General features: G+C 43.2%; 1 protein-coding gene across 3 annotated transcripts; it reads right to left on the bottom strand.

The window, feature by feature from the left end:
- Window positions 1-204: 204 nt before the first annotated feature.
- On the bottom strand, window positions 205-13,511 carry LOC108669641. Of its 3 annotated transcripts, none has more exons than XM_018157023.2 (3): window positions 13,237-13,511; window positions 9,131-9,236; window positions 205-2,212 (listed from the first exon to the last, which is right to left on the bottom strand). In XM_018157023.2, the coding sequence occupies exons 2-3, from the start codon at window positions 9,182-9,184 to the stop codon at window positions 665-667; spliced, it is 1,602 nt and encodes a 533-aa protein (XP_018012512.1). In that variant the 5' UTR covers window positions 9,185-9,236; window positions 13,237-13,511; the 3' UTR covers window positions 205-664. The 3 variants fall into 3 exon arrangements, with proteins under 3 accessions (XP_018012512.1, XP_018012511.1, XP_018012510.1); XM_018157022.2 differs by lacking the exon at window positions 13,237-13,511 and adding an exon at window positions 9,648-9,965; XM_018157021.2 differs by lacking the exon at window positions 13,237-13,511 and adding an exon at window positions 9,750-9,965.
- Window positions 13,512-14,967: the final 1,456 nt, after the last annotated feature.

The following is a 14,967-nucleotide window of genomic DNA, read 5'->3' as shown; positions in this document are numbered from 1 at the left end:
TAGAGCCAACCATTAGCATGAGTTGTCATCGTCAAGGATAAGATTTCATCTGAACAGTTTAACTAGGGGGATTGGATTTTTCCGAAACTGAATGTTATTAAAAGTTTCGATTTCAAACAACAATTTCCGAGTGGTAACTAAAATACCCTAAGTTTTTACGTAAGTTATTCAAAAACCTCAACTTTAGGAATTAAAAACCCGTTATTAAATTTTATAGTGAAGTTTATTCGAAACGTAGTATAACGAGAAAGAACAATTCAACGTCAGAAGTTATACATTATATTTCTCCTCTGATATTCAATGTAACAGTTTTATGCCGTTAAAATACACACGATATGTGTAAAGCTATTACTCGCAATGCATCATAAACACAAATGCATGAAAAATTGCTTTACAAATTACGGAGGCTCTGCAAGTATTCAAAGCAGAATAACATCCGGAATTCTGTCAATGACAAAGAAAATTTATAGGTCTTAAATAGTTAAGAGGCGGAGATATCATGTTCAAACTTCTAACTCCAATTATAGCGTTTATAATACACTTCAGTCAGAAGCACAATTAACGCAATTTTTCACGTTTAGCTTACTGTTCATTATCCACCGAAGTAATATTATCAAACATCGCAACCAAGCCTCGCGGCGACGCACGCTGGCGGGAAGGGACCTCACCACGGCTGAACCCTAAAGGCTCGGTCGTGGTATCGCAGCGCCACCCCTGAGGCTGAGGACACGTATTGGGATACATGATCAGAATTTATTAACTCAATGTCATCAACAACCATTCCGACAAAATCAGAAGGCAGTCCAGCAACGTGGGTGAGACGCTTGAATGAAAGCTCTTCTATTGACGAACCAATGATGAATTGCGTGAGTTCCACGACGAAGTTCGTGTCTACGAAGTTGCAATAGACTTGACAGTTTAGAGTGCGTAAACGGCGAAAACTAGACTGTAAACTCTTGACGTGGCTCAAAACAATTTGCCCCATCGGTAGAGTCAAGTCTTGTAGGTATGGACACAGCTCAAGTATTTTAATGATAAATGGAAAAAAGGGAAACAGATACTCGGGAGTTATGGGAGGGTCAACAATGACTAGTTTAAACTTGACCAGCTTTGAGAAACCCTTCAATTTCAAGGTTGACTTGCATGAGGTCCGATGACAGAGATGAAGCGTGAGATTGGTAATGTTTGGAAAGCAATTGAGGAACATTATTGTTCGCTCATGCGAGACACCAGATCCGGAATCAATAAGGCACAATTCTTTGATCTTCATGCCACCTTGCCTGAAGACAACTACAGCATTTTCAAAGCACCTATCAACATTGCTGCTTAGAACACAAACCTGAAGAAGCTTCAATTTACTGCAATTTTTCAGGATTGACGTCAACTTGGACCTGGCATGTTCGTGATCGATTGTGGCGCTTGAGCTACTCATCACCAGCAGGAGACTTTGCAAATTAGCCCACTTCGTAAAGACGTCATCAATGTACGGGAATCTGAGGTCTTCGTATCGTAACTCGCAATGCTTCAGCCCGTGGTCATGGTTAAGGTCAATAGTAGGACAGAGTGCCGAGTCAAAGAGACTCACTGACACATCACTATTTTGAACATAATGCCACTCAAAGTTACAGTCCTTATAATGATGAAGCAACATTTTAAAAAGTGGAAGGCTTTCGGGGAACTTGAAAGGTAGTGCCAGGTGCTTGAGTTTCGGGAAGGACAGAGGTAAGTTTTCACCAAGAGAGAAGCGTTCATTAACCAAATTCAGAGCTTTGTCTTTGAAAAATAGGCGGCTCAAGTCATCATTCTTCAGAGTAGAGCTGCACAGCGCAGGCAGGTAAAGTCTTTCTAGATTCTTAGCTTGATCACGTATGACTCGGAGAGAGGAGAGTTTATCGTCAACCAGCGCCCTAATTTCGGTCAAATTAGGCATCATTGGCAGACACGCGTCAAGAACCTCAGAACACAGCGAGTATTGGTAAGATACTAGAGTCGTTACACGCGGGAAGGTAATTTTCAGGGCGCTGAGAAGTATGATAATTTTTATGTAGTGATCTTGAAAAATGAAGGTGTTGCTAAATATAAGTTGTAGAAGGGCATCTGCTTCACTTGAGCTCATCATCTCAGCCCGCACCGAGACACGGCGACGGAGTAAAATCGCTACAGATTTGGGGACGTCGTCCATCACTTTGTTCACTTTTGCCGCCAGACACGCCTGTAGGAACAAAATCCTAAGTTCAGTAAGGGTGGCAAATAATCAACATTGGTTGAGGGTAGTGGTGAGGAAGTTTTTCGGAAATTGTATTTTTCGTAGTGAAAATTTTTTTCATTCATTCATTCATTTACTTTTTTTTTATTGTTAAATCGTGTCATTTTGTATTGCTTTTATGATTATCCCGCAAATTTTGTAATGTAAATGTGAATAGAGATATTGTTGATTGAAGTGGATCCCATGGCATATTCTAGGTAATATAATTTTGACAAATAAATTGGTAATGAAATAATATGATCACTAAATTATATTCTTTCGCCATGTACCTGTGGTTCCTCGATATATATGAGAACAATTCCTGTAATAATATCTTGCAGCATCAAGGCTATAATATCGTTTTTAAACTTGCTTATATGTCTAGCATTAATGGTGAGTATTACTGTCAGTGCTATCTACCATTAGTGGCAAATGCAAAGCCAAAATAAGAAAGTATGCATGATTGTAGCTGAGGGTGAAACAGAGGGAATGACAGGAGAGAGAATGAGCATGTAACACCTGATGGTGGAATATGAGGCATAAGAAAGAATGGTGAGATAAAATGGAAAATGATTCTAAATGATTGTAGGGGGTTTGAGTGAATAGGTGAAGATTTGCCATCAGTGATAGAGGGTTAGGCAATGGCAGCAACAGTGACAGGGATTGGGGGTGCAAATAAATACTGGGAGCGAATGTGAAGGCTAAACAAGAGAAGGAGGATGCCAGGAATGGTCTTGACCATTCGTTAAAAATATGAAGAATAATTCAATGAAAATTTAGGAGAATGTGACATGGCATTTTAGGAGTTGGGCTGACTGCAATTTTTGAATATGTATGTCCTATATAAACATATCCTCTGGCCTGAGGTCACCACACCTTTAATTTCAGCCATACGATTGAATGTGTGGGAATTCTAACTTTATATTATCAAATGTTCTCTCACTGTGAATGGCAATATGGTGCAAATGGCAACCAATGTGATTCTTTAAACGTTTACAAATTATTTTATATTGATAGTCTAGCGCGACATGCAGCACCTGCGGCAGCTCCTCCAAAATGTGGGTGTTGTTTCAGTAATTACAAATTTTATCATCTCTTCAGATTGAATGTTACTTCATCTGTCACATACATCTACTACATCTTTATTATGTTAGCAATTCGAAACTTATAATGTACATATACAGTAAATGTATTATACGCTTATACATAGCTACAGCTACAAATGTACTCATAAATTCATTTCCCATGTTTTTAGATTGGTAAATTGTAGTTGTGAATATTTTAAAGCTGAGAAAAATGCTATTATAATACAAAAAGATTAATTACACTCAAAATTTCCCTTTTCAGGTGATGACATAATAAACTTGAAAAAGGTTGTCTACTTTAGCCCAATGCATATTTTCTATTCGCAACAATAATAATGGGCAAATATTCTTTTTCAAAAAGTGAGAAGAGAACCTCATTGTTGTCCAAAAATTAAGAGAAAGTTGTCAATTGTGAGAAACTGTTTGATAAGAAGCAGGAGACCCAAATGGGTTCCAGGAGATATTTCTTCATTTAAACATTAAAAAATAGTCAGAAATATATAAATGATTAATGACCAGTGAATGCATTATATTCCGATTTCTGAAAGTCAAAAATTTCTTCAGATGACTAATGGATCAAAAGGCAGGTCCTAGCAAGTACATATAATATATTCAACAACGCTTTGAATGTATCAGCATTCGTTTTCAAGTCACAAGAAGCATTCAAAAAATAAAATTTTGGTGAACATAAGTACATAATAAACGAAAATAGGATAGAACACGGGAATTTTGTAGTGGAAAAACACTCTGAACACTACTATCTCAAAATTCAAATAATTTTGGTAGTTTGAAAACAGACAGCTGAGTCCAATTTTCATAGATACCGTAATGATTCCAGCTATCTTCGGTTGGTTAATATTGGGAGCAACAACATGATGACGAAGCTGGTGGGTTCCTCTAGCTCAGTGCGAGCTACGGTCTTGTGAGCTTGTCTCTCTGAACCCTAGACTGTAGGTGGCAGGTGAGACGGTCTCAATGTCGTGGTTGTTGGTCCAATAACACCAATGTAGTCCAAATATTGAAGAAGTCTACAACCTTCTATGAGTATTACAAACAAGCAACTTCATCTCATGATCATCAGTGAATTCAACTGGCTTAGTGACACTCTTGACAACAACGGCAAGCTATGGACTAAACGATCTCTGACGCGTCTACGTTGTTGTTGTTGTAATTGCCCACCCTGGTAGTGGCGACTAGGGAGGGGGATGATAGGTCAGTTTTTCCGGGCATTTGGTGCCACTGGTAGTTCTACGACCTTCACTGGCTCTCTGACCCGCCAGAAACATTTATTGCATTACATAACACCCTGGACCAGCCAGGTACTCATTTTTCAACCAGAGTTGGATGAATGACCGAGTTGACCATGAGCTGAGCTTCCCGGAAGAACTTGTCTCCAGTGGGACTCAAAACCCGGGAGCTGGGTGCAAGAGTCTCTCACCACTGCACCACCAGAGCTCTCCGTGTCTACGTCGTTGGGTTACCCTGGCCTGCGCGTCGGCCGGATGCCCGGCATACTCGCGGGTCAGGCCAAAGGGCAGAGGCAACCCCGCCCAAAACGCTGCCGGACGGAGGCTCCTTTCTTCATTTTTTCGCCTAAGGGTAGGGAAACCTCGGCCTCCCCTTCCCCCTACCCACATCTTTGGCCGCCTATCTTTCCTGGGGCACATTATACCATTCTCTCTTCTCACCTTTTCTTCCTAGTCGTCCTTCTCCTCCTGACCCAGGGTATCCATCCCAACCCCGGCCCACCCTTGCTTAGTCTGCTCCCTCCCAGTTACGTGGCGTGGATTTTCGTTCCTGTGCTCCAGGTGCAACGCCTGGACCCACAAGCGAAGCTCCGGCCTGCGCTCCATTCATCTTTACTCCGAAGACTGGATCTGCCCTACGTGCAGACGGTCTGACCCGGTCCCAGCCAAACCCCCTTCACCTCGCCCCCCCGGCTTCCCCCCATGCTGGCTCCCTCCCACCTCTGCGTCTTCCAGTTTAACTGCAATGGGGTTCAATACAGTGCAGTTGAACTGGCTGCTTACCTCGCCAAGAGCGACGTGGCGATTGCTTGTCTCCAAGAGACCAAGCTATCTGCTGCATCCCGCTCCCCGTCCTTCCCCGGATACGCGCTGGAGCGCAGGGACCGCCCCGGAGGTCACGGTGGCGGTCTCCTCATCCTGATCCGCAATGATGCCCTCTACACCGGGCGAGACATCTCTCCCCTCATACGCGGCGACACCACCATGGAGGCCATAGCAATCTCCACCCCTCTTAATGGCTCTCCTCTCTACGTCATCAATGCCTACATCCCACCGGCCTCCTCCTGCCCACCGGGATATTCCCCGGAGCTCTCAGACATTTTCTTTATCCCGGGTGACTGTCTGATAGTGGGCAATTTTAACGCCCATCATCCCTCCTGGTTCTCCCACACGGAAGACCAGAGAGCCGCAGCGCGAGGAACAGAGTGGACGACCTCGTCGCTGGTTCCTTCCTCGCCTACCTCTATGAGGACTCCCATACCCGCCTCTTCTCCCATGGCCCGTCCACCACACTGGACCTCGCCATCATCAGCGGTCATCTACTCTCAACACCTCCTGGACTCCTCAAGTCGCTCTCAACTCGGACCACCTGCCTATCCTGATTCATCTCCCTACCTCTGCCGACTCCCCTACCCCCTGGGCCGCCCGCTCATACGTCAACTTCAAAAAAGCTGACTGGCCCGCCTACACGGCAGCCATCGAAGCGGCACTCGAGATGGTCCCTCCCCCCACCTCGTATGGCGATGAGTCGACCTTGAGAAGAGTCCTGACGGCTGCTGCCAGACAGCATATCCCTGCCGGATACAGGAAGGACTCCTCTCTGACAACCTTGGCACCCGGTTGGTCATCGAGCAACGGGATGACATCAGGGCGCGCAACCCAACCAAACCCCGGCTCTCAGAACTCAACCATGAAATCGGCATCTCCATGCAGGCCCATGCCTGGAACACTTGGCGAACGCATCTTGCGTCGTGCAGCAGACGCACGAACCAGTCCAAACATTGGATTCTCCTTCACTCCCTAGCCGGAAATCGTAACCGCCCTCCCCCCAATCAGCCAATCCAATTTGGGCTGAATTCCCTCTCCTCCCAGCACAAGATCTCCTCCGCCTTATGCAAACTCTTCACTTCGATCGCTCCTCACTCTCAAAGCCCCTCCACCCGCCGCCTCACATGTCGAATCCGGGCTGAACATCCCTTCGACAGGGACTTCTCACTTTTCACACCCGACATGTTGAAGCTTGCCATCGCAGCCGCCAACAACTCTTCCGCTCGAGGTCCAGACGGCCTCACGTTCCTTCACCTTAAGCACCTCGGCCCAGCGGCCTCTAGTTCCTTACCTCCATTTTTAACATCTCCGTCTCCACAGCTTCTATCCCATTCATTTGGAAAATTTCAATAATTATTTCAATCCTTAAACCGGGCAAACCTGGAAACCAGGGCTCTTCATACCGCCCTATCTCCATCCTCTGCCCTGCAGCCAAGATCCTGGAGCGTCTTGTGCTCCCATACATCTTGGGATCTCCCATCACCGTCCCCTCGCAACATGGTTTCGAACAGGGACACTCCACGGTCACCGCCCTCCTCCCGCTCGCGCACCAGATCGCGACGGGTTTTAACTCTCGGAGCCCTCCAGCCCGCACAGTCGCCGCTGCAGTCGACCCCTCAAAACCTTTCGACAGTATCGACCACCCTCTCCTTATAAGCGTGATAGCGGCCTCGGACCTACATCACAACCTGGTCCGCTTGCTGTGCTGCTACCTCAGAGGCAGGCAGGGATCCTGCCTCTACCTCAGAACACAATCGCCTTTCAGAGCTATTCACTCGGGTGTTCCCCAAGGCTCGGTCATCTCGCCGGCCTTCTTTAACCATTTCATCTCCGATATCCCAGTGCCGACCCCCAACACTGCCTCATACGCGGACGATCTTACCATCTTCGTGTCGTCCCCGAGGCTCGATGCTGCAGAGGCTGAGCTCGCCATGCTCCTTCGGAGCGTCTCAGATTGGTCGGCTGCCAAAAAACAGGGCGTGGCTCCTGGCAAGTCCTCGGTCACGCACTTTACCCCAGATACTCACCAATCCCGATCCCACACATCTGTCACAATCTACTACGGCATCATCCCCCTGGATAAAACCCCCAAAATCCTAGGAGTCACCTGGGATACGCACTTAACGTTCTCCCCTCCTGTAAGAGCCATAGCCACGACGGGGCTATGGCTTGCTGGTACCAATTATGAATATGGCTTGCTGGTACTAACTGGGGCTTCTCCAAGGAGGACATTATTGCTACCTACCGAACCATCACGCTCTCAATCCTTAATTACGCAGCCCCAATCAGGCACCCTGTTGCCTCACGCACAGCAATTGCTAGCCTTCAAACCATACAAAACACTGCCCTGAGATTAGCTACCAGCTGCCTCAAAATTGCCTCGATCGCCCATCTTCACCAGGACAGGCGTCCTCCCATTGTACGCTCACCTGGACCTGGCTGGTGCCCAGTTCCTCTCTAGCGCCCTCCAGCCCTCCCATACCTCATTCCGCATCACTTCTGCTCCTCTTGGGGACCGCCCCATAAAAGCCTACATCCAGTCAAGGTTAAGCCAACTTGTCACACCATTCTTGGCTAATGGTATCATGCCCACCGGTGCCTATGGAAAGGACAAGCGGTCCCTCCGCAGGGAGATCGCCTCCCGCGTTGCAGCGACTGACGCTATCAACACCATCCTCACAGCCCCACCACCGCCGATTGCATCAGTGGAGGCCTCACTCCTTTGCCCCTACCGCTCGGCGCTATCCCAGCTCCGCTCCCTGGCGTCCTACTCCGCTAGGATCGGAAGCTCCCCTAGCTCCGCCTGCCTGGAGTGCGGGGATACCCTCCAGTGCGTCCAGCATCTCTCTGCCTGCCCCGCCTTCCTCACGTCCCTCAGCGTCTCCTCACTATGGGACAGCCCCGTGGAGGCAGCGGCGTTCCTGGCAGCCCTACATGCCTTCGCCAATCTCCCCTCTCTTCCGGTGCCTACCCCCCGACCACCACCTGAGCCTCCTCCGGCGAGCGTGAATCTGGTTACAACTAACAACAACAACAGCAGACTATACAAAACAATGGCCCTGCAAAAAAGCACGAGTTCTCCAAGAGGCTGGCATAAGCATAGACTGTAAATTTTGCTGCAAAGATGGTTGTACACTTCTTCATCGTTTGGACTACACTGGAGTAATTGGACCAACAACTACGTACATATGACTTTGACAATTTCAAACAAGCAATTTCATCTCAAAATCATTGATGAATTCATCTGGCTTGGTGATACCCTTGACAAAAACATTAAGCTTTGGACTATATAAAACAATGGCCCTTGCAAAAAAGCGAGAGTTCTCCAAGAAGTCAGTGTAATCTTTAAATATTACTTCAAAGAAGGTTGTAGACTTTGGACTATATAGGAGTAATTGGACTAACAACCATGACAACCATAACAAAATTTCATTGTTCAATGCTTCTTGTAACTTGAAAATGAATGTTGATACATTAAAAACGTCATTAATATACTTAAGTAACACTTTCTCAGACCTACCGGTACCTTTTGATCTATTGAAGTCATCTGAATAATTTTTTGACTCCCTGAAAATCGGAATATAATGCATTCTGAGGTCATTAATTGTACATGTTTCAACAAGAAAATTCTGCCAGCTAACCATATATAAATAAATGTATCTTAAAAATCAGATTCAATTGGCATACATCAAATGAAATAGACTATGATTAGTGGCAGCATTCACCAGAGGTTTTTTTATACTCCATAGTACAAGTTTCTCATCCGTGCTCGAGACCATTTGTTGGAAAATTCTTCTCAGTTCCCCTTTTGGGATGTCAGATGACTCAGTTCTGCAAAAAAAGTTGCTATTAATCTTCAATGAAATGGAAACATTATCAATAACCTATGGTAACTTCAATGCAAAAGTAACTTTATAGCTAGTTAATAATTACATATGTCACAGCTACCGATTTTTATGTCTCAAAAATTACAAAATTATCAACTTTCACAGAATTTTTGTATGTATTATGCAATTTCAAAACCAGTTACTTTTGAAATCAGCTGTAATAAGCATGTTAATAGAAGTTGCCAAAGAGCAGTAGAAAAAACAAGAGGTTTATAGGTAGGTACTAGGGCAAACAAGAATGCCAGAGTTTAATCAAAACCATCACTTAGCAAGGAATCACTATTACAGTTTTCATTGTAGCATGAATAAACAAGGAATCAAGTCCATACCAAGCCATACAGAATATTTTACTTACACCAATAGCTCTCAATAAAAACCATTGCAACAACAGCATCATTATTCAATTCCCTGCAGACAAATGGTTGGAAAAAGATTGGTACAGGCTCTGTTAACTCACATGACCATCCTAAGTAGGGCATAGAGCCAGTGAAAAGCCCCAGATTCAGCAACACTAAGAATGTATGCATCAGCAGCCAATATCTGCAAGTTGATTTTCTTAACAAAACTATTTCTCTTATTCAAAACTACTGAGCTGGCCATTGCAAATTGATAGTCAGGGCTTTGCTGATATGAATAAACTTGATACTGTAATCTTAACTACTGGTAGGTAATCCTGAAACAGAAAGGAATTTAGTTGGACCATGCTACTTTATTTGAACCAAATTACATAGGGAAATACAGCAATCCCTTGATTAACGCGGTTAATAAATCCCCGAGTTTTACCGTGTTAAGCAAAACCGCGCTAATCAAACTTAAGAATATATGGGAATAATTATAATGAATCCTCAAAAATAGCAAAGTTATATAATAATTTTTTTCCCACTAAAATTCATCATATTTCCACTAAAATTCATCACTGAATTATGTTTCGAAAGTGAAAAAACAATCTGAATTATTTTCAGATCAGGAGCAGTCTTTGTGATGTATGTACCAGCAGTAGCGGCGCGCCTAACTCCATCGAACGTCGTTCGAACGAGTTCACAACATGTGACGCTACCGTCACACTTGCGGCTAGACTTTAAAGAATTATTGGCTGAAATTCATAACATAAAGTAACAACATTTGGCAAATTTTTCCAAAAGTCGTAACAAAAGTAACAACATAAGATCTAATAAGCAAAAAGTAACACTTTTGTTATGAACGTACCTCTGGCTAGAGGCGGGAAAATGATGCGTTGTGAAAAAAAGTCGCGCTAATTAAAACTGGCACCGCGTAGATTAAGGGTAGGTCGCAAATTTTTTTTCCGCGTTAATCAAAACCGCGGTATTCAAAACCGTGCTAATCAAGGGATTGCTGTACAATTAAATTTATCAGCTTAAATGGTGGACATCATACCCATGCTATTTGATGATTTGACTAAATTCAAAGAGCTTGATTGGTTTCCAAACTGAGGCTGAATCACCCACAAAGGAGAGGGTGAAATTGAAAAATGACAAGAAAATATGGACTTTTATAAAAAGAGTGCATGAGCTTAATAAGCAGAACATGCTTATTGCTTGTATCATATAAAATAGAGCAACAAGTTCAAAAACATCAAGAACCACAGCCTTAACAAATTTCAAAACCCATTTGGCAATATTGATTTCAGTGATTTTAAATGCCATGGAAGAGCCAAGATTATTTATTTTATGATAATTGTTAAACATGAATACCAGAGCCCAGCACAGCATAAATAGTTACAAAGTTATTCTTCCCTTCAGAGCTTGATTCTTAGGCTATAACTTAAAACTAAGTCATAAGCCACCTGCAAAGAAGCCTACACTGCCTCCATCATAGACAAATTTACATTGGCCCATTGCATAAGTCCTGGCCCAATTGGTTGGAGCTAGTGATAAGGCTCAAGACCCATTTGGTATGGTTAAGAAACAGGCTTTTAATAAATATTGAATTTGAATGATTGGTTAGTTTATAGATGTGACAATACCAAACTATTTCCTGGTACTTATTAGATTATTCAAAATGGTATTACATTTAAAAGAAAATTTTCATTTGGATGAAATGACCAAGGTTTATGCTTCACAAAAAAATATATTTAAATAATAATATGCTGTAGTTAGGCAGAAGCTTTTCTTTTATGCAAGTTTGATTGAAGACCAGAGCATGCTTTTTATTAACAATCTTCTTGTTCATTTTTTCAATGAGTCGAACCAAATTTCTTGCTGGCGACGGGAGATCAAAACCCCTTCTTGTAACCTTCTTCACCTCTGTACATCAGAATCTCCCTTCCGGACTCCTGATAACAAAATTTACCGACAAATTAACGGCGTTGCCATGGGATGCCCTCTGCGACCAACTTTTACAGAATTCTATATGTGCAAACTGGAAAATCAAGTGTTGCTCAATACACAAATCAAGCCTGAGCTTTACTGCAGATACGTAGATGACATTTTTGTTGTCATTCGAGACGAAGAGCACTTGATCGAACTGCGAAGAGCTATGGAACATGAATCAGTCTTGAATTTTACTCATGAAATTGGTTAAAATCACAAATTGCCCTTCCTAGATATATTAGTGCGAATTCCTTTGTCCAATAAGATAATTCCTTTGTCACTAATGTTTACCGAAAACCTACCAATATCGGAAAAGTGCTTAACAAAGAAAGTGAATGCCCTCAACGCTATAAAACCAACACAGTGCGAGCTCTCATACAAAGAGCATTCAAGACCTGCACATCCGAGAGTGACTTGAAAACTGAACTCAGATCATGTAAACAAATTCTAGTGAATAATGGGTTTTCAAATAGAACAGTTGACATTGAAATATCAAATTACCGATCGAGAGAAAACCAAACTAACAATGAAGCAATACATGCAATATCTAATGGAACCCCCACAATGGTCTTCTACCAAAACCAGATGAACAGAGGCTACAAAGTGGATGAACGAGTCCTACAGTCAATCATCCATAATAATGTCAAGAGTACAACGGGTAACAAAAATATAAAACTTCTGATCTACTACAAAAATAAGAAAATTAAAAACCTTGTAATGATTAATAATCCCTGTAAAAAATCTGGTCTGCTTCAAGAAACTAATGTTGTTTATAAATTTGCATGTAATAGAGAAGGTTGTAGACTTCTTCCAAACAAACTACATTGGTCTTACAAGCACAACCTTGAGCCGACGACTCACATGTCACCTACAATCTGGAGGACCTAAGAACCACATGCGGGAAGCTCACAATGAGACCATCACCCAAGCAACATTGGAAGCCTGCACCAGCATAGTTATGCGGTGCCCTGACCCATCAAGACTGGCGATAGCTGAGGCCCTCATTATCAAGAGCGAGTCTCCGGCTATCAACCTTCAAACTACAGGATTTGTCCAGACACTGAAATTATTTTTGGAGTAATTTTTAAGCTAATATTTCGTATTGTATCTACTTTACCTTTGATATGTACTTCTGTCATTTCAAAATTCAATTTCAGATGTTGTAAAACCTTCACCAGCTTGATAATGAAAATTGTATTTTCGAAACGTCGCAATCTATTAAAATATCATTCAGAAACCTGCTTTTCGATCTCCCGGCGCCAGCAAGAAATTTGGTTTGACTCATTGAAAAAACAAACAAGAAGATTGTTAATAAAAAGCATGCTCTGGTCTTCAATCAAACTTGCATAATAATATGCATAGATATATGACCAAGTTTTCTCTTTCCTTTGGTTATAAAAGCATTATCACTGATTGGTCTCCTCAATTGGCAGTACCGTATCAGTATACCTATATAGCAACACCCCACTGCTTTAACCCTATGTGGCACTCTGTTCATTACTTATTCGAGATAATCTTAAATTTAATGAAAAATAAGATTGCAAGGTAGCACAGAGCTGGCAACTTGAGAGTGTTGCTAGAGGCCATGATATATACAAGTTAATCAATACATACACGGCGCTGGCTGTGGCTGCAGGGGGACGTGTGCTGCTGAGTCCATTTACAACACACTAGTGCAAACATCTGATACCTACATGTTTGAAAACTGCATCACAAATATTTACAAGATAGTTCTTTTGACTTAGAGGACTACACTTTGACAGTTTCCTGACATTGAATTTTGTGCCTTCAAATTTGACTGTGGCTATTGTTACTGTCCCAATACCGACTGCCATCTTGGGGTTTGGGGACTCAAGGTAGTTGAGCACGTGCGGCCCCACATGCAACCAGACATCCCAGTGACCAATTACGGCGGGGTAGTTTCCATTGCCAGTGGGGGCATGCACCTAGCCATTCTTGACATTGGCGCCTGACACCTCTTTTGAGTTGCTGTGTGCTAGGGTCACCTGTGCCTTGTTTACAGGCATTGCTGTCACCAGATACTGTCCCAGATCAGTGTCTGTGTCACATGATTTTTCATATAATTGAGCAAGGTCTTCATTAGACTTGAGACTTTGCCTAATAATTTCCTTATTGCCAGTGATTTGAATGTTTGACTGGATTGCATTGAAGACCCATTGGCTCATCAGCTGAACAAACTTCTGGCCACCTTTGGGCTTTGGCATGGCTTGTCATGTGACCTTGCCAGCGCACGATATAGGCGGGCTGCTGCACTCTGTCATCATGCGTGCCGACCTTCAAAGTCTGCCAGTTCACATCAGAGATCGCAATGTCCAACCATCAACTACTTCAGTGGACAGTGCCATGTGTGCTCCCAGTGCCAGCATACAAGACTGTTACCTGTTGTCCGTGGTGGTTTCGATGTGATATCTTATGCAAAAAGGTGCAATTGTCCTGACTATGTCAGCCTGACTCATGGTTGGTACTATCAGTCAATGATCTCATGCAACTCTACAACACCAAAATGACCTGTGCACTCAATGACCTCATACCTACATGCACAGTTTGGGTACCCCAACAAGTCTCCAACCCATAGTTCAATGATGAATGTCTAGTCTCAAAGCAGGGGATTTGACAGCTCCAGCTAGCGTCTACTGGACAAACAGATGCGGCAATCCTGCTTCTACAGCTGCTGTGGCCTCCACCTGGCAAGATGCGTGGCACATATGTCGTCCTTTGTTCTAGTCATTTTGGCACCAGATAGTCAACACACAATGCAGCAATCCTTGAGAACTGTGGCATTTGCTGGATAAACTCATAGGAAGAGGTCATACAGAGGCTTTCAGTGATGTAAGCCTGGAGGAATTCCATGCAGATTAAAAAGACAAAATTTCTGCTCCACAAGCAACATTGGCCAATGCTCTGCCAGCAGCATTTGCCCCCACACCCATTCAACTGCGTGCTTCAAGAATTAACTCACGTCACAGCTGATGATGTCATTGCTGCAGTGCATGCACTGCCACAAGCAGTGTGCCAGCAATCCATTGCCAATGTCATTACTTAAGGGGAACGTTGTAATCCTAGCACCTTTTCTGGTCAAACTTTTCAACCACTGCCTCACTGACCGTGTTATTCCAATGAAATTAAGGGGAGCGTCTGGACCATTTTGTATCTTGGTTATTTACAGACAGATTACTTTTAAGCTTGGTACACATATGTAAAACAGAAATCTGAGACTCTTTTGTTGATGTAAATTTTTTGAAAAAAAAAAATGAAATATGAAATTCTTAGAAAATGGTCAAAAAAGAAGAATTGTAGAAATCTATCTCCTCCTAGAATTTTCAA

This window comes from Hyalella azteca, unplaced genomic scaffold, assembly GCF_000764305.2.
Source record: "Hyalella azteca isolate HAZT.00-mixed unplaced genomic scaffold, Hazt_2.0.2 contig16072, whole genome shotgun sequence".
Taxonomy (NCBI): Eukaryota; Metazoa; Arthropoda; class Malacostraca; order Amphipoda; family Hyalellidae; genus Hyalella; species Hyalella azteca.
This window is presented reverse-complemented; position numbering and strand designations above follow the sequence as displayed.